At 34.5% G+C, this 18,423-nt stretch overlaps 1 protein-coding gene across 1 annotated transcript in view; it reads left to right on the top strand.

Annotated features, from left to right (window-relative positions):
* Nucleotides 1-18,423, top strand: part of LOC149787280 (uncharacterized) — a 119,593-nt gene that overhangs the window by 42,610 nt on the left and 58,560 nt on the right. Inside the window, exon 2 of the mRNA XM_089977809.1 lies at nt 15,425-15,517. Coding sequence (XP_089833935.1) covers nt 15,481-15,517 — 37 coding nt within the window. The 5' untranslated portion in view covers nt 15,425-15,480. The remainder of the gene's footprint in view (nt 1-15,424; nt 15,518-18,423) is intronic.

The raw sequence follows: 18,423 nt of genomic DNA, 5'->3' as shown, positions 1-18,423 counted from the left end.
CCGGTACATGAATTTATCTTTTTTCACATTTTATTCATTCCTGTAAATTGTAGTAGTTATCATTAGTTGGATTTTCCCTACGTGACTTTGAAACTGTTTCAGGAATATTAATAGCGTAAAATTGCATAGGATCTATAAAAAGATGTTTATGTACGTGTTGACAGTTACTAATAATATTCTTACTTAACATCTGTTGATAACTTTGGGGTTTGGAGGGTACTTGAAGAATCAAGTAATTTCCCATTGGATGGGATAGGCCACATGAATAGATATTTCGAAATATTTATTGAGTACTATGATCCGTCCAGTGGAGATATTTTGTGAAATAAAGTTGTAATAGAAGATGTATATAAGATGAGAACTGAGCAATGAAATTTTCATAATTATTTTGTAGTCATTTTTAGTTTTTGTATTCCTGTTGTAATTTCAAGTCTGCATATGTGTTTTACGTTGCAATTACATATAATTTGAGAGGACAAAACATTTATTTAGACTGTTCAGTGGAATTAGAAAGTGTTAATTTTTTGGACTACAATATTGTTTTGGAACTATTATGAATTATTCAATGGAGTTTTGGACACCGCCAATTTGATAACGTCGCGACTCTTGGCGGATCAATACGTTTCCGGCTCTGAAATTTATACGAAACTTTTCATACTTTTGTATTTCATCGAACGTTTTAAGGATTCTTTTGGATTCACTTCATACAGAAAGTTCCTCTCACGTTTTCTCAAATAACTTTGATAATTAAATTGTTTGTTAAGTTATACTAAACGACACAAAATACATTTACATGCAGGCCCTGGACAGATCAAACGACAAAATAGTACTTTTACACCCAGGCCCTGGACAGATCAAACGACAAAATAGTACTTTTACACCCAGGCCCTGGACAGATCAAACGACAAAATAGTACTTTTTCATCCAGGCCCTGGACAGATCAAACGACAAAATAGTACTTTTACACCTAGGCCCTGGACAGATCAAACTACAAAATAGTACTTTTTCATCCAGGCCCTGGACAGATCAAACGACACAAAGTACATTTACACCCAGGCCCTGGACAGATCAAACGACAAAAAAGTACTTTTTCATCCAGGCCCTGGACAGATCAAACGACAAAATATTACTTTTACACCCAGGCCCTGGACAGATCAAACGACAAAATAGTACTTTTTCATCCAGGCCCTGGACAGATCAAACGACACAAAGTACATTTACACCCAGGCCCTGGACAGATCAAACGACAAAATAGTACTTTTACACCCAGGCCCTGGACAGATCAAACGACCAAATGGTACTTTTACACCCAGGCCCTGGATAGATCAAACGACAAAACAGTACTTTTCATCCAGGCCCTGGACAGATCAAACGACACAAAGTACATTTACATGCAGGCCCTGGACAGATCAAGCGACAAAATAGTACTTTTTCATCCAGGCCCTGGACAGATCAAACGGCACAAAATACATTTACATGCAGGCCCTGGACAGATCAAACGACAAAATAGTACTTTTTCATCCAGGCCCTATCCATATTTGAATTCTTTGAAATTAGAGCTTGTTCTTAATTAGTTCTGCAGGCTATTCCAGAGTCATGGGGCCGTCACATTCAAAGAGAAAGGTTACCGTACTTTGTGATCCTTGGTATTTTTGCAAATTTTGTATTCTGATTGTATCGTTTCATTCTTTGAATGCAGGCACGTAGCTGCCTATACGCACAGACGCAGCTGCTTACATTTTTTAAACAAAATAAATATAATTCATTTCAAACCAACTATTTTAATGATTTGTTAGTATTGCAATCGATCTTGATATGAGAAAAACCACTCTATGATTTCCTGGCCAGTGTTTGCATTGAACATATGCAACCACCTCGAACCCCCATTAGAGGGAAGGGGTAACCACCTCTCCCTCTCTTCGCTACGCGACAAAAGGAATGTCTTCGTCATTCTGTACTTGCGTAAGACGAATAATGATCTAGCTCGATTACATTGTATATTAGACACCTCAATTGCCATGTATCATTGACACCTCGACCGCCGTGTATCTTAGACACCTTGATTGCCGTGTATCTTAGAAACTTCGATTGCCATTTATCTTAGACATCTCAATTGCCATGTGTCATTGACACCTCGATTGCCGTGTATCTTGGACACCTCGATCGCCGTGTATCTTAATCTACTCATATGTTAAGTAAAAAGATTTGCTTTTGTTAGTAACGATTCGTTTGAGCTATTAAAGTCAACCAAAAACGAATTGTACTGTGCTATAGTGTAAATGTATTGTCCCATATTGTAATTTTACTGTCCTATAGTGTCCCTACTGTATTATGCTGTCCAACAGTGTAATTTTAGTATCCCATATTGTAACTATATTGTCCTATCCTGCATTTGTCAGTATATGCTACAGAAAGGCCAAATAGGTACAATAAAGAAAACTGTATCTAAAGAGAGTCTGAAGACACTAAAGTTATTATCAGTGGTTAAATATCGGTTGAGATGTTTTCTTGCTGCTTTCCCATAGATCTTACATATTTTGGAAGTTAGTTTTAAAAAAAAAACCCTCACATGATATTTGATGGTCTTCTGTGAAGAAGTTACAAAAAATGTACACACTTTTGCAATGAACGATGAATTTCTGTGGATTGCCTGGCGCATCCAGTCGGAAATGCAAATTTTATGTTTGTGACAGATTAATATTTTCATTATCATGTCTACAAATTTAGAAATAATCTTTGGATGAAGAGAGTTTACCAAACTGTATTACACTAGGATTAATACAGTAAAAAGATGGCAGTAATTTACATCTTTCTCTAGGGAAAAAAGGACAGACGAGTAGTGAAATTCATCACATTTGTCATCCCCAAGGCCCACAGTACATTTTCTGTCTTGTCTTGATATGATTACCCAAAGACCTGACTCTACTGGAAGTCTGTGATTGCTAGTTCTAAGTTTAAGCAAATAAATATTTTAAGAAGATATAACATACTTCAAAAAGTTTAAATCTTGTTTGAATATTTTGTAAGTCGATTACTTTTCGATGTTGCTTCTAATCTAGCACTCCATTCCTGTATACATATGTCATTTAACGATTGTACATCGCATGCTTTCAGAGCTTGAGGGTTACGCATTTATGCTTGGTAGAGTAAATCAACTATTTCAACTGAAATCAATTTGTTTCTAATATGCTCAAACCATTTATAAATAAAGCCGGAATGAGAATGAATTATTATTGAGGGGGATTACCGCCACAATTACATGCGTGTATTTTCTAATCTTCCTTGATGCATTATTATACATGGATAGAATTATGAAACTTGCACTTGCAAGCAGCCATTTACAATAATACTTCAAGGGCGATTAGAAAATAAATGTATATAATTATGGCGATAATCCCCCTCCATAAAACGAAATGGCCCATAGCGCTCAAATGCATCTGAGAAAGCAATGCGTGAGCGAATTCCGTCAGAAGGTAGGCTGACTATTTTGGCTAACGACAACTGCTTAACAATTCAGAAATCTAGTACGGCAACCGAAGTTGGCCTATCGTAACGATCAGAGCTATGAAACTAAAAGCCAAGCACACAACAGCTGCTGATTTTCACTCCGGAAAGGCGACTGATTTCCTAGCAGTTTATTTCATTGGTATTTTCATTAGATTTTTACTGAATACAAACAAGTGCTACCGCAAGTCATCGCGTATGTTAAACATAAACTATCAATGAAATATAGTACTAAAAATTGTGGCTTGGCAGAGTCATGCGGATGTGAGAATTAGCTAACACGAGTTGTTTGGCAGAGTTAATGAGTCATGTAAATATGACAGTTAACACGCGTGGTTTGGACGAGTCATGTGGATGTGAGAGTTAGCTGACACGCGTGGTTTGGCAGAGTCGTGCGGATATGAGAGTTAGCTGACACGCGTGGTTTGGCATAGTCCTAGAGTCATGTAAATATGACAATTAACACGCGTGGTTTGGTAGTCATGTGGATATGAGAGTTAGCTGACACGTGCGGTTTGGCAGAATCATGTGGATATAACAGCTGACAAGTGTGGTTTAGCAGAGTCATGTGGATATGATAGCCGACAAGTGTCGCTTAGCAGAGTCATGTGGATGTAAGAGTGAGCTGTCACGCGTGGTTTAGCAGAGTCATGTGGATATGACAGCCGACACGCGTGGTTTGGCAGTGTCATGTGCATGTGAGAGTTAGCTGACACACGTGGTTTAGCAGTCATATGGATATGAGAGTTAGTCGACACGCGTGGTTTAGCAGAGTCCTGTTGATATGATAGTCGACACGCGTGGTTTGGCAGTCCTGTTGATATGAGAGTTAGCTGACACTTTATTAAGAAAGAATTGTCTTTAAGGTACAATCATTGTACACATTGTATTTTAAAACATTTCCTTTACAAATAAGCAAAGAAAATACCATAGTTTTAATTAGCCTATAACCCTTTTTATGTTTCAGTTATGACCAGTCTGTCTCTGATAATAGTGAAACAACAAATGTAATGCAAGACTGAGAAACAATGGTTCTTATTTTGGGCATTTTCATAGGTCTCTACAACACCACCAAGTAATACAGTCTTTAGAAAGCATAACCGTACCAAGCTTCTGTCGCACTAACTCATTGTACCAGAGTTAATAACACTAGTGCCTATTTACCTGTTACAGGTTGTACACTCCTATATAGGTCGACAGAGCTAATAACACTAACTCCTATTTATCTGTTACAGGTTGTACACTCCTATATAGGTCGACAGAGCTAATACACTAACGCCTATTTATCTGTTACAGGTTGTAAACTCTTATATAGGTCGACATAGCTAATAACAGTAGTGCCTATTTAACTGTTACAGGTTGTACACTCCTATATAAGTCGACATAGCTAATAACACTAACGCCTATTTATCTGTTACAGGTTGTACACTCCTATATAGGTCGACAGAGCTAATAACACTAGTGCCTATTTAAATGTTACAGACTGTACACTCCTATATAAGTCGACATAGCTAATAACACTAGTGCCTATTTACCTGTTACAGGCTGTACACTCCTATATAAGTCGACAGAGCTAAACGTATGTCAGTACTAATCCTGTTACATACAATTTCACTCGCAGCATCTCGTGGTGCTTGTAAAGTACAAATGATATTCTTAGTGGCTTTTCAATCTGATATTAAAGGTAATATTTAAACTCGAGTACGTCTGATTATGATTATCCACTTTTCCTTGGATGGTATTGATATAACTTACAACAATATATTCGCAGCAAGTTACAATAGCCCTGGCGGTAGCTGTCCTAATTGCAAGTTACAAAAGCCCTCTCTGTAGCTATCCTAGTGGCAAGTTACAATAGCCCTGTCGGTAGTTATCCTAGTAGCAAGTTGGTACAACAGTCATATTGGTAGTTATCTTAGTAGCATGATTCAATAGCCCTGTTTGTTGTTGTCCTAGTAGCAAGTTACAATAGCCCCGTCGGTAGTTATCCTAGTAGTAAGATGGTACAACAGTCATATTGGTAGTTATCTTAGTAGCATGTTACAATAGCCCTGTTTGTTGTTATCCTAGTAGCAAGTTACAATAGCCCTGTCGGTAGTTATCCTAGTAGTAAGTTACAATAGCCCTGTCGGTAGTTATCCTAGTAGCAGTTTTCAATACCCTTGTTGGTAGTTATCGTTGTAGCAAGTTACAATAGCCCTGTCGGTAGTTATCCTAGTAGCAAGTTAAAATAGCCCTGTTGGTAGTTATCCTAGTAGCAAGTTACAATAGCCCTGTCGGTAGTTATCCTAGTAGCAGGTTTCAATACCCTTGTTGGTAGTTATCGTTGTAGCAAGTTGCAATAGCCATGTTATTAGTTATCATAGTAATTTCAGCGAAGAGCCGCTCGGAAAACAAAAATCATTGGTATTGAGTTTATCAGTTCATGGACAAATTATTTGCAAGGTGCTTATCAAAAACATCGATCAATCCTGATTGGAGATATCATTTCTACACTTGCCAAATTGACCTTACACGAGTTGATAGATCGCTCCGCCTACCAAATCACGTGACAGGACGCATTGCCGACCTCCGACAAACATGCAGTATTTGGCAAATTAATGTTTCAGCTTAAGTGAATTGTTGATTAATTAGTGATTTGTATTATTCTTAAAATGTCAAATTTCAAAGTTGCATAAATTATACTGCAGTAGACAATATTTATGTTTGTAGTTCCAAATCGTACAGTAATATTCTAAGTGTATTATTTCACTAAATAATAAAAATAAATTTTAAAGCGGATCGAGAACTTATTCATGTACAAGAAGATTCGCTCCAAAAGATGCTAATGTATTTAGTATATAACCTTATCCTTTTTAATTTTATCTGGCTTCTGTTTATGCTGCCTTGGAAGCAAATGAATTAAAAATTTATGACAAAATCGTAAATAATTACTGTTTAGAATAATTACTATGTTCGTCAGATGGAATTTTGAATAATGATGTATGTTAATGTCAACATACAAATGCATGCTTCATCTATCGGGCGATAATTATCTGAAACCATTGTTTTTGTATTTCTTTATTATTGCATTTCTGTTTCCCCACCACTCCTTCAACCCAATGGGAAAGTAAAGAGTCACTCAAGTGTCTGAAAGATCGAGATGATAAATCATTGTTTTGGGACAAGTCATCATGAAAGTGTAAATTTTCAAACTTTAAAATAATAGTCTGGGTTGTTCAGTGCTTTCTATACAAGAAAAATAATATACATCAAAGCCCGAAAGTTGGGGAGTAGGGGGTCTCCATCCATGTTTTAGAAACGTTTATTTTTACATATATTTTTCAATTTAATTTCTTTTTCCTTCAAGCCATCAACGGGACAAGCTTTTCTACCTAATTTTATGCAAAACAACATGTTGTAATTGCCATCAAGTGTTTCCGTATTCAGCTGATCGTACACACGACCACAAAAAAAAGTCTTTATCCATCGAAGTTTTGTCTATATTTTGGGAAAGGAATAAATCTAATTCCTCCATTTAGACGGTCTGGATATCGACAGTCAGAATTACAAGTCTTCCACTAACTGCTTTTCACCCTTCTCAATCGAGAAATCAACAAATCGTTGCAAAAATTTTTAAATACTTATCATAATCAATTCATTATTGCCACAAGCAGCTTGTTGGAGGAAAATGGCGGATGCCTGGAAGTGTGTCTAATTTACGCTCGCTGGTTGGTTAATTGATCATCATCATTGACAAGTGGCGATATGTCAATTCTGCTTTGATTGATAACAGTAGTTCTGAAACGATGACGGCTAAAATACTAATATTACATTCTTGTAGGGTATGTGTAGAGAAAATCTCAAAACAGAACTTACAGGTCTGAGAGATATCGATAGCGTGCTTACACGCCGTGTGTTGACGCGTGCTGCACACTCCTGAAGTATACAAGTTTTAATTGGCGATAAGATTAACCCCTCATTTCTCTCTCTCTCTCTCTCTCTCTCTCTCTCTCTCTGTATATATATATATATATATATATATATATATATATATATATATATATATATATATATATATATAAGGCTAATTATCCTCAACGGTAATACCGTGTACAACAATGTGTAGCGTGATTTTACATTATGTGCGTATAGATACACCTCATTTGGGTGTGCTTCTATAATAACGTATAGCGTTTATTCAGAGATTGGATGCACTTCTATAATAATGTATCTCGTTTGCTTAGACTGAATGTGTTTCTATAATAATGTATCTCGTTTGCTTAGACTGAATGTGTTTCTATAATAATGTATCTCGTTTGCTTAGACTGAATGTGTTTCTATAATAATGTATCTCGTTTGCTTAGACTGAATGTGTTTCTATAATAATGTATCTCGTTTGCTTAGACTGAATGTGTTTCTATAATAATGATCTCGTTTGCTTAGACTGAATGTGTTTCTATAATGATGTATCTCGTTTGCTTAGACTGAATGTGTTTCTATAATAATGTATCTCGTTTGCTTAGACTGAATGTGTTTCTATAATAATGTATCTCGTTTGCTTAGACTGAATGTGTTTCTATAATAACGTATCTCGTTTGCTTAGACTGAATGTGTTTCTATAATAACGTTAGACTGAATGTGTTTCTATAATGATGTATCTCGTTTGCTTAGACTGAATGTGTTTCTATAATAATGTATCTCGTTTGCTTAGACTGAATGTGTTTCTATAATAATGTATCTCGTTTGCTTAGACTGAATGTGTTTCTATAATAATGTATCTCGTTTGCTTAGACTGAATGTGTTTCTATAATGATGTATCTCGTTTACTTAGAGTGTGGATTTGCTGCTATAATAATGTATCGCGTTTACTCAGAGATTGTGTGTATTTATATGATAATGTATCGCGTTTACTCAGAGATTGGGTGTTTTTATATATTAATGTATCGCGTTTACTCAGAGATCGGGTGTGTTTATATAATAATGTATCGCGTTTACTCAGAGATTGGGTGTTTTTATATATTAATGTATCGCGTTTACTCAGAGACTGGGTGTGTTTATATATTAAAGTATCGCGTTTACTCAGACGTTGGGTGTGTTTATATATTAATGCATCTCATACACTCATCGGGAGTGGATATTAAATGTCTTAACTTCTAAAATTTAAAATTAATAATTTAATTAATCTTGAGAAATATGTTTAAGGAGTTAATAATCTTTCAGAGATTTATTAAGTTTATTCCAGAATTTAAATAAGCATTAAATACAGTATGTCTGCATGTCTTTCTGCCTTATACTTGATGTATGTTCGTCGGAAAAATGAAAACAGTATTGCCGGTCTCGTTTTGTTCGACAAGACGCTCTGTGATACCAGTAGTGTAGTGGGGGCCCACTACACTACAGATATCTCTTAAAGTAGAAGGTACTTTATGTTTATCGCTATCTCAGAACTGAATTAACGCACTTTCTACAATCACCCAAGAACCAATACAGAGTAAGGTTGGAAGAATTTGACCTATATTGTTTAACGTCCTTTTCGAAAGAAAGGCAGATGCTGGTATATTCCAGTAAGCCAATAATGTAAGCATGTTTTCACAAAACATGGAGTCGTTTTATCGGTACAAATAACATGGAACGTGACATCGTCTCATCAACCAATAAATAAGTTTACGTTATAAATGTTTGGAAGCCCTAGTTACTACGGTACAAGAGACAATTCTTTTACTAAAGCATTGTTTGTGGGAGATCAATATTACGAGGTATAAAGAGACTAATTTTCAGCATACCAGACTGAAGATACTACAATACAATTATGGAATAGAATTTGATGAGTATATTTCAAACGGTCTCGACAAATTGCGTTTCCAGTTGATGATGAGAATCATAAGCTTTCAAGTAGAATAAGTTATAAAACATAGTATGTGGTTTTTATATTGCCTTCGTTTGGTAATAGTATATTAAATCAATTTCAAACGTCTCATTCATATACTGCCAGTAATATATGAGTCATTAAGAAATTATCTTAAACAGTAATATGTTGAAACATTCTGCATAATGTTTGGCAAATAAACACTTAACGTAAAAATAGGATTTTGCACCACGGCCTCAAAACTAAAGAATTCTTTCATAATTTGATTTCGGTACTATCTGCTCGAAAAATGGATCCTTGTACAGTTTGTGTTCTTTGCATGCATGTTATAGCCGCTGGAAGGTGTTCAAAGAAACAAAAACACCCTTCTTCATGATAAATAAGGGAATATTTTCTACATAATATTGAGAGTTAGGGCTAGGAAAACATAGTCAAGAAATTGGTGGTAAGAAAACTGCAGACTACGTGCATAATACTTACACATCAGTGAATGCCAGATATGATGCTAAAAGTTGAAAGGTCAAATACATTGCACTGTACGGTGGCGAGATGAACATCCGTGGCGACTAAAGATTTGTAATATGTTCTAATCGTATAATATAATCTATAGTGTTTGCACTAGATCTTAAAATATGCATTTTCTTCCAAGAACTATATCTGCGCATGCGAATAACCTCAAACTATGCTTAGAGCAAATACTCAGTGGGTACATATTTTTGATGTGTATCTTTCAACCCGTCTAAAACTGAATTCATGACAATTTCTATACACCACTATCTATGCTCAACTATATAATTAAGGAACGTGACGCCCAGAAACATTTTTGAATTTTAAACTCTCAAATGACTAATCAGAGCACATATTTTCTGAATTTACTGATTAATGAGGGACACATTTTAGCTACGATTCATCCTCTTCTTTTATGCATCCTCCTCCTCCTCCACACATTCCTTCGTTGTTCGTGATCCTACTTTATATACCTTGACTAAATGCTAATCTTTAACCAAGAGACTCTTCACTTTGACAATTAAATAATTTATTTTTCTTTCATTGAAACGTAATATCGTCCGCTATATTTTCATATACATTTACAATGTTCTTTTCGTAAAAATATAAAATTAGCTTTCGTTTCCAAGCATTTGCCTTCTATATTAAAATCTTATAATCTCGAATTATAAATAAGGAATCAAATATGTTTAAACGATTTGACAGATTATAGGGACAACCAATGAATGGTTACATATCTCTTAGAAAGACGGTCATAAACAGACTTACAAACAGCAAAGACACGACCGATGCCTTCATCATGAGATATTGTACTCGAACTCTTTTCGGGGCAACCGACGAGTTGTGCTGAAATCATCATTTATCTATCTTTCAATTTTTCTTAATCATCACGAAAGGTCAGAAAAGTGGGATGCACGACCTCAGATTAATTTGAAAATAGTAACATGTTGACACTAAACCTTATGCTTCAAAACAAATTGAGTCACTCCTTGTATAATCTTATCCGGAGTGACGATCGAAGGTAAGGCTATCCCCTATACATTATACGCAAGCAGATGTATTAGTGCGCGCAAAAAATGTGGTTGTGTGCATTTGACATTCTATCAATGTAACACCACGAAGAAAGTTGGGTCATCAAAGCACAAATCAGGAGTGTACTCCTATAATAGTGTATCTGTTTCACCAAGTGATATTTACAAACTTGCAAAAGATTGCATCTGGAATATAAGTGCGATCTTAGCTGTTTCTGTTGTCAATTGAGAATGCCTTTCAATTGAATTCAGACACAGTAAAGGAATTCATGCTGCTTTTAAATTACACCTGATCAGATAATTGTAGATTGGCATTGCTATTAGACCTCTTAGTAAGCAAAAGCTATTATAAGAAGATTATTCATTAATGAAGTTAACCTTTATCACAGGTGTGCTTTTAATATTTATTTCCTAATCACTCCGCATCGATGTTGTTTCCGCATATCTTTATCACTACTCTTAGCAGCTTTTCATTCGACACAAGTTGTTTTGGCAGCCTTAGGAATAAAATGGGTTGGGTCTCGAACTAAATTGCTATTGCTATCCGGAAAAGACCAAATTGTTCACGGGAGAAGCGCATCCCAAATCTGTTGTACAAGAACAAAATAGCACCAACTATGAAAATATATGTTGATGCTAACTTCAACTAGCGCAACTGCGGCAGATCGCCATTGCAAATCCCCAACCCCTTCCATAACCCTGGTACTCCCCCCACCCACTCAAGGTAGTGACCCAGGGGTCATAATGCACAGTCGGTTATAAATATGATGCGACTTCCTTGTTGGTCAGAAAATATCTGAAAATTAATTTCATTGTAATGTACATCTTTAAATATGACCCCTGCCATAGACCATATGAGTTGGAGTCATTATGACATCCCTTTTGCAAATGGTTACCTCAAGGGCAATATAACTACAAAGTTCATGAATTTGTACCCAGTGGTCTAGAATTTGCGGTAACGTACAGACAAACCATATCACAATAAGGTATCTGGGTAATGAACCAGATGCCGATTTAGCACTCAGCTGTAGAATCAATCCGTGCTGTAGATGCCGATTGGGCACTAAATTGTAGAATTAATGCGCGCTCCAGATGCCCATTTGGCACTCTATTGTGGAATTAATGCGCGCTCCAGATGCCCATTTGCCACTCAATTGTAGAATCAATGCGCGCTCCATATACTCAGTTTACCAATAGCGACATTATGTGATCATGACCAGTATCTATTGTTTTATTTCCCAGTTGAAGGCAACAGTCTTGAAAGGGCTGACCTTACATTAACATAACTAACCATGGTTAGGTCCACTTCAGAATTAGCTATAGTGGTATTCATACCTTGTGCATGCTGGATGCATAGGAGATAATTAGTCCAAACCATGCAAACAAAATGAAAGAACTGCAATACCCTTTTTAGCTGGTGGACTAATCACTCTTGAACAATCCACTGTCAGGTTTAATGGACAAGTCATTCTGGTAGACCTTTAATAAGCTACAAGACAGAAGAGCCAGGTCTTAGAACCACAACCTGATTCTTATTCATGGGCCACATGACATAATTTCTAAACAGAACCAATACACAATCCAAACAATGAGACTCATATTTAGCTGCAGTGTATGCTTGAAGACACGATTGTTAAGAGTCTAGGCTCTTACAAAACGTAACAGAAAAGAGTGAATACAACAAGCTTTGTACAATTTTACAAATAATTTATTTCCCTAGAATATCAAGTGAAAAATGAGAAACACTTATAGTTTTACGAATCAAATCAAAATAAATCCAATAATAACAAAAACCAAGTCCTAGTGATAAAAGTCCTGAATGAAACTGAGTTCGAATTCCGATGAAATCCAAATTGGAAGACGATAACGTCATTAATAGTCAGCGAAGTGCTGAATTGTCAACAGTCTCTTGTAGAGTCACAGAAAATAGTATTCCAGTTTTTGCATTCTGTACAAATTTTGATAAATGTCCATGTTCAAGATTTAATTTAGAGCACTAGTTTTACCAGGGAAACGAATCACTTAAATTCAAAATCATTTGAAGAAAATAAAATAATTATCCCAAACTGGACACGACATAAACAACCCGACGTATCAAGTGTTAAGGCACGACTGACAATTATTTCTCAAAACATTAGTAATAAGTCTAACTAAGACGCAAAACAGATGCCCGGATGGGGGGGGGGGTCAACGTTATAGAACTGGAAGCTTGTTACATGATAAATATCATGTAGTCCAGGTATGGCCTTGACTTAACTTAAATAACTCTTGCTCTGAGAAAGAATTTAAAAAATTTAGTTGTTTACTAAAACTGTCATTGGTTCTGTATCAAGGTCAGAAACTAGATACAGTGTTTCTATTATTAGGTGTTTACCAATGAAAATTAAAAAAATGTCAGGTCAAACAGAATTGAACCTAATTCTAAAGAATCAATTCCAATAAACAAAATTACATTATGTTAGCATGTAATGGAATTAAAAAAATTAAAACTAACAAAAACAATTAAATTAAATCAAATATTCATACCACAATCCGGGCAACTTGGGCTCCCTTATCAAACTGTAGTATATGCCAAAAGACACGATCCAAGCAGCCCGGACTCTCTTACCCAACTGCATCATACGCTAGAAGATTTCCTTTTGAAAACCAGTCTTTGGTATGTTTCCTTTTTAGCATCAATCTCTGATATTTTCTTTTATAAATTAATCTTTGGTATGTACTTTTTATATCAATCTTTGGTATGTACTTTTTTTTTATATCAACCTTCGGTATGTACTTTTTATATCAATCTTTGGTATGTACTTTTTTAAATCAATCTTTGGTATGTACTTTTTATATCAATCGTTGGTACATACTTTTTATATCAATCTTTGGAATGTACTTTTTTATATCAACCTTCGGTATGTACTTTTTATATCAATATTTTGTATGTACCTTTTGTTCATCAACCTTTGGTATGTGTTTTTTTATATCAATCTTTGGTACGTACTTTTTTATATCAATTTTTGGCATGTATTTTTTATATTAATCTTTAGTATGCATTTTTTTATATCAATCTTTGGTATGTACTTTTTATATCAATCTTTGGTATGTAATTTTTTAATACATTTTTTGTATGTAATTTTTTTATATAAATCTTTGCGATGTACCGTTTTATATCAATCTTTGGTAGGTACTTTTTATATCAGTCTTTGGTATGTATTTTTTATATCAATCTTTGATATATACTTTTTTATATCAATCTTTGGTATGTACTTTTTGTAAAAAATCTTGGTATGTACTTTTTTTTACATCAATCTTTAGTATGTACCTTTTTATACCAATCTTTGGAATGTACTTTTTTGTATCAATCTTTGGTATGTATTTTTTTTTAAAAACAATAGTTTGTTTAGCCAGATAACCTTTAATAGAGCAATAGAACATAATCTTAAAAATGCTCATTGTACAATTTGATAAATGTTATTTACTATTTTTATCATCAATCATTTGTTCATACTTCTTCAAAAGAAGTATGTTGTCTGTTCTCTTCTTACTTGGAAAAAAATCCTTTGAATCTGATGTAATATACTGAAAAAAATTATCCATTTTTATATTCAAATCTCAATGGATTTTGTTTAAGCGATGATTTAAATTATTCATACTAATATTTTATGTCTATTCCTAACCTCAACCCCAACCCCGGTCCAGACGGGTGCATGTTTGAATCATGTTATCAGGTCAGGCTGTGTCCACTACTGGGGTATGTCCCGTTGGGGTGCACTTCACTGTCTCGGCATTAAATAACCTTCAAGTGTTTCTGTGCCGTTGAAGATCAAATCAAATCTCAGTCTGACTGCAATTTTAGCCGGAATACACAGTTTCGAATGACCACCTGGAACATACTGTTAATGACAACTCTCCGTAATACGTAAAGCAACGCTTTATATTGTAGTGTGCCAAAAATAAGTGGACCGGGAATTCCAATGACCGGCAAGACACGAAACTTTTATGAGTGCCTTTTAAATCTGCTAATTATTATTCTATCCTGATTTTAATCCAATTACGTTAATCCCTGTTCATGGTTTCCACCGACATACACGTGTCTGTGTTTACTTACCCCTCCTATAGCTTGCTCAGCATGTTGTAAATTTTACCTCTTCAGAAGCTTAGACGAGTTAATGTAATTCATATATACTTAGATAACAAAAGCGAGATTGATATGAAAATAAATCTACAAAAGGCAGCGGTGGTAAAGGAAAAGGCATCGCTTACAATAATGAAAGACTTGCAAACAATGCAAAAGTCAGGAATTCTGCTAAATGTTTTCTCGTCAAGCATGGAAGAAAAATGAGAGATAACTTGAATACTGGTATTCCACTAGGGTCTTAGTAAAACTCTCAAGTGAGATTCGAGACTCTCAGCACGGTGTTAAATTGTGAGTGAGACTCCAGACTCTCAGCACGGTGTTAAATAATGAGTGACACTCGAGATATACAGCACGGTGTTATATATTGCACTTGCCCATTTAGTGGGGAAAATTAATTTTCTTTTTCAGATGTATCGTGCATTTGTACGAAAGGAAAACTGTGAAGTAAATATTGACTGTGCATAATGCTAACGTTTTCAAGAGGGAGACTACCAGACTTTGGTAAGTACTATATCTTACTTTTCTTTATTTGTTCGATTAAATGCTTTGCTTGTACAATTTTTTTATTCTATTGATGAAATTATACTTTTTATCTCTCTTTCTTTCTTTGCCACTTTAATACTACATGGGCTCACGATTGCAATGCTACTAGTACAAATTATTATTATTATTATTATTATTATTATTATTATTATTACATTCTTTTATTTTAAAAAGTGGATTGTCGTTCCAGTATCCCTCAACTTATCAACTGACAAAAAGTCTTGCAGCTTCTCACAGTAAAATATACCTAAATGAAAATAATTTATACCGGTCAAATGTACCTAAATGAAAATAATTTATACCAGTCAAATTTTAAAAACATGTAAGGTGCTTGATATCAATGATATGACATACATTTACAAATAATTTTACGTAACGCAAACTGTAATACATAAATAAGTTATTTGAAGACATATTCGAGAAAAAGAATTTATTTGCAAAATATTGAATTCAAACATAACACAATTTAATGTTGATCCGATCATTATTACTTTCCACGTATTTTAGTAGTTTTGTAACAATTCGGTGGTATAGAAAGTACAAAAAAATAATTAACTTTTATGGCCAGGAACCTAATTATTATTTTAAAAAGTAACGGTTTTAACGCAGTTCTACTGTTTCGGTTTCGTGCCATAAGCAAATTAGTATCTGATAGACAATCAGCATGTATTACCAAGTTTTATCTTTGTTTTATTGCTCATGTACATTATATATTAAAGAAGAAATTAAAGATAATAAGCCTTTTCTAATCAAAGTTGAAATTAAAATTATTCTGCCTTTACCAGTTGCAGTGAACATTAAAGCTAATCAGCTTTTACCGATCACAGTGGAAATTAAACATAGCCAGTCGACATTAAAGTTGAAAATAAAATTATTCTGCCTTTACCAATCACAACAGAAATTAAAGATGGCCAGCCTTTACCAATTACAGTGGAAATTAAAGATAATCAGCATTTACCAATCACAGTGGAAACTAAAGATAGTCAGCCTTTACCAATCACAGTGGAAATGAAAGATAATAAGCCTTTACCAATCACAGTGGAAATGAAAGATAATCAGCATTTACCAATCACAGTGGAAATGAAAGATAATAAGCCTTTACCAATCACAGTGGAAATTAAAGATAATCAGCCTTTACCAATCACAGTGGAAATGAAAGATAATAAGCATTTACCAATCACAGTGGAAATGAAAGATAATAAGCCTTTACCAATCACAGTGGAAATGAAAGATAATCAACTTTTACGAATCGCAGTAGAAATTAAAGTTAATTAACCTTTACCGATCACAGTGGAAATTAAAGATGATCAACCTTTACCAAAGCTGAAATTAAAGATAGTCAGCCTTTTAGCAATCAAAGATGAAATTAAAGATAGCCAGCCTTTTAGCAATCAAAGTTGAAATTAAAGATAGCCAGCCTTTTAGCAATCAAAGTTGAAATTAAAGATAGCCAGCCTTTTAGCAATCAAAGTTGAAATTAAAGATAGTCAGCCTTTACCAATCAAAGATGAAATTAAAGATAGTCAGCCTTTTAGCAATCAAAGTTGAAATTAAAGATAGCCAGCCTTTTAGCAATCAAAGATGAAATTAAAGATAGCCAGCCTTTTAGCAATCAAAGTTGAAATTAAAGATAGTCAGCCTTTACCAATCAAAGATGAAATTAAAGATAGCCAGCCTTTTAGCAATCAAAGATGAAATTAAAGATAGCCAGCCTTTTAGCAATCAAAGTTGAAATTAAAGATAGCCAGCCTTTACCAATCAAAGATGAAATTAAAGATAGCCAGCCTTTTAGCAATCAAAGATGAAATTAAAGATAGCCAGCCTTTTAGCAATCAAAGTTGAAATTAAAGATAGCCAGCCTTTTAGCAATCAAAGATGAAATTAAAGATAGCCAGCCTTTTAGCAATCAAAGTTGAAATTAAAGATAGCCAGCCTTTTAGCAATCAAAGATGAAATTAAAGATAGCCAGCCTTTTAGCAATCAAAGATGAAATTAAAGACAGTCAGCCTTTACCAATCAAAGATGAAATTAAAGATAGCCAGCCTTTTAGCAATCAAAGATGAAATTAAAGATAGCCAGCCTTTTAGCAATCAAAGTTGAAATTAAAGATAGCCAGCCTTTTAGCAATCAAAGATGAAATTAAAGATAGCCAGCCTTTTAGCAATCAAAGTTGAAATTAAAGATAGCCAGCCTTTTAGCAATCAAAGATGAAATTAAAGATAGCCAGCCTTTTAGCAATCAAAGATGAAATTAAAGACAGTCAGCCTTTACCAATCAAAGATGAAATTAAAGATAGCCAGCCTTTTAGCAATCAAAGATGAAATTAAAGATAGCCAGCCTTTTAGCAATCAAAGTTGAAATTAAAGATAGCCAGCCTTTTAGCAATCAAAGATGAAATAAAAGACAGTCAGCCTTTACCAATCAAAGATGAAATTAAAGATAGCCAGCCTTTTAGCAATCAAAGATGAAATTAAAGATAGCCAGCCTTTTAGCAATCAAAGATGAAATTAAAGATAGCCAGCCTTTTAGCAATCAAAGATGAAATTAAAGATAGCCAGCCTTTTAGCAATCAAAGTTGAAATTAAAGATAGCCAGCCTTTTAGCAATCAAAGATGAAATTAAAGATAGCCAGCCTTTTAGCAATCAAAGTTGAAATTAAAGATAGCCAGCCTTTTAGCAATCAAAGATGAAATTAAAGATAGCCAGCCTTTTACCAATCAAAGATGAAATTAAAGATAGCCAGCCTTTTAGCAATCAAAGATGAAATTAAAGACAGTCAGCCTTTACCAATCAAAGATGAAATTAAAGATAGCCAGCCTTTTAGCAATCAAAGTTGAAATTAAAGATAGCCAGCCTTTTAGCAA

Source organism: Sinohyriopsis cumingii, chromosome 12, assembly GCF_028554795.1.
Source record: "Sinohyriopsis cumingii isolate HCF-2022 chromosome 12, ASM2855479v2, whole genome shotgun sequence".
In the NCBI taxonomy this organism is placed as follows: Eukaryota; Metazoa; Mollusca; class Bivalvia; order Unionida; family Unionidae; genus Sinohyriopsis; species Sinohyriopsis cumingii.
Note: the sequence above shows the minus strand (reverse complement) of the source record. Positions and strands in the feature narration are given on the sequence as shown.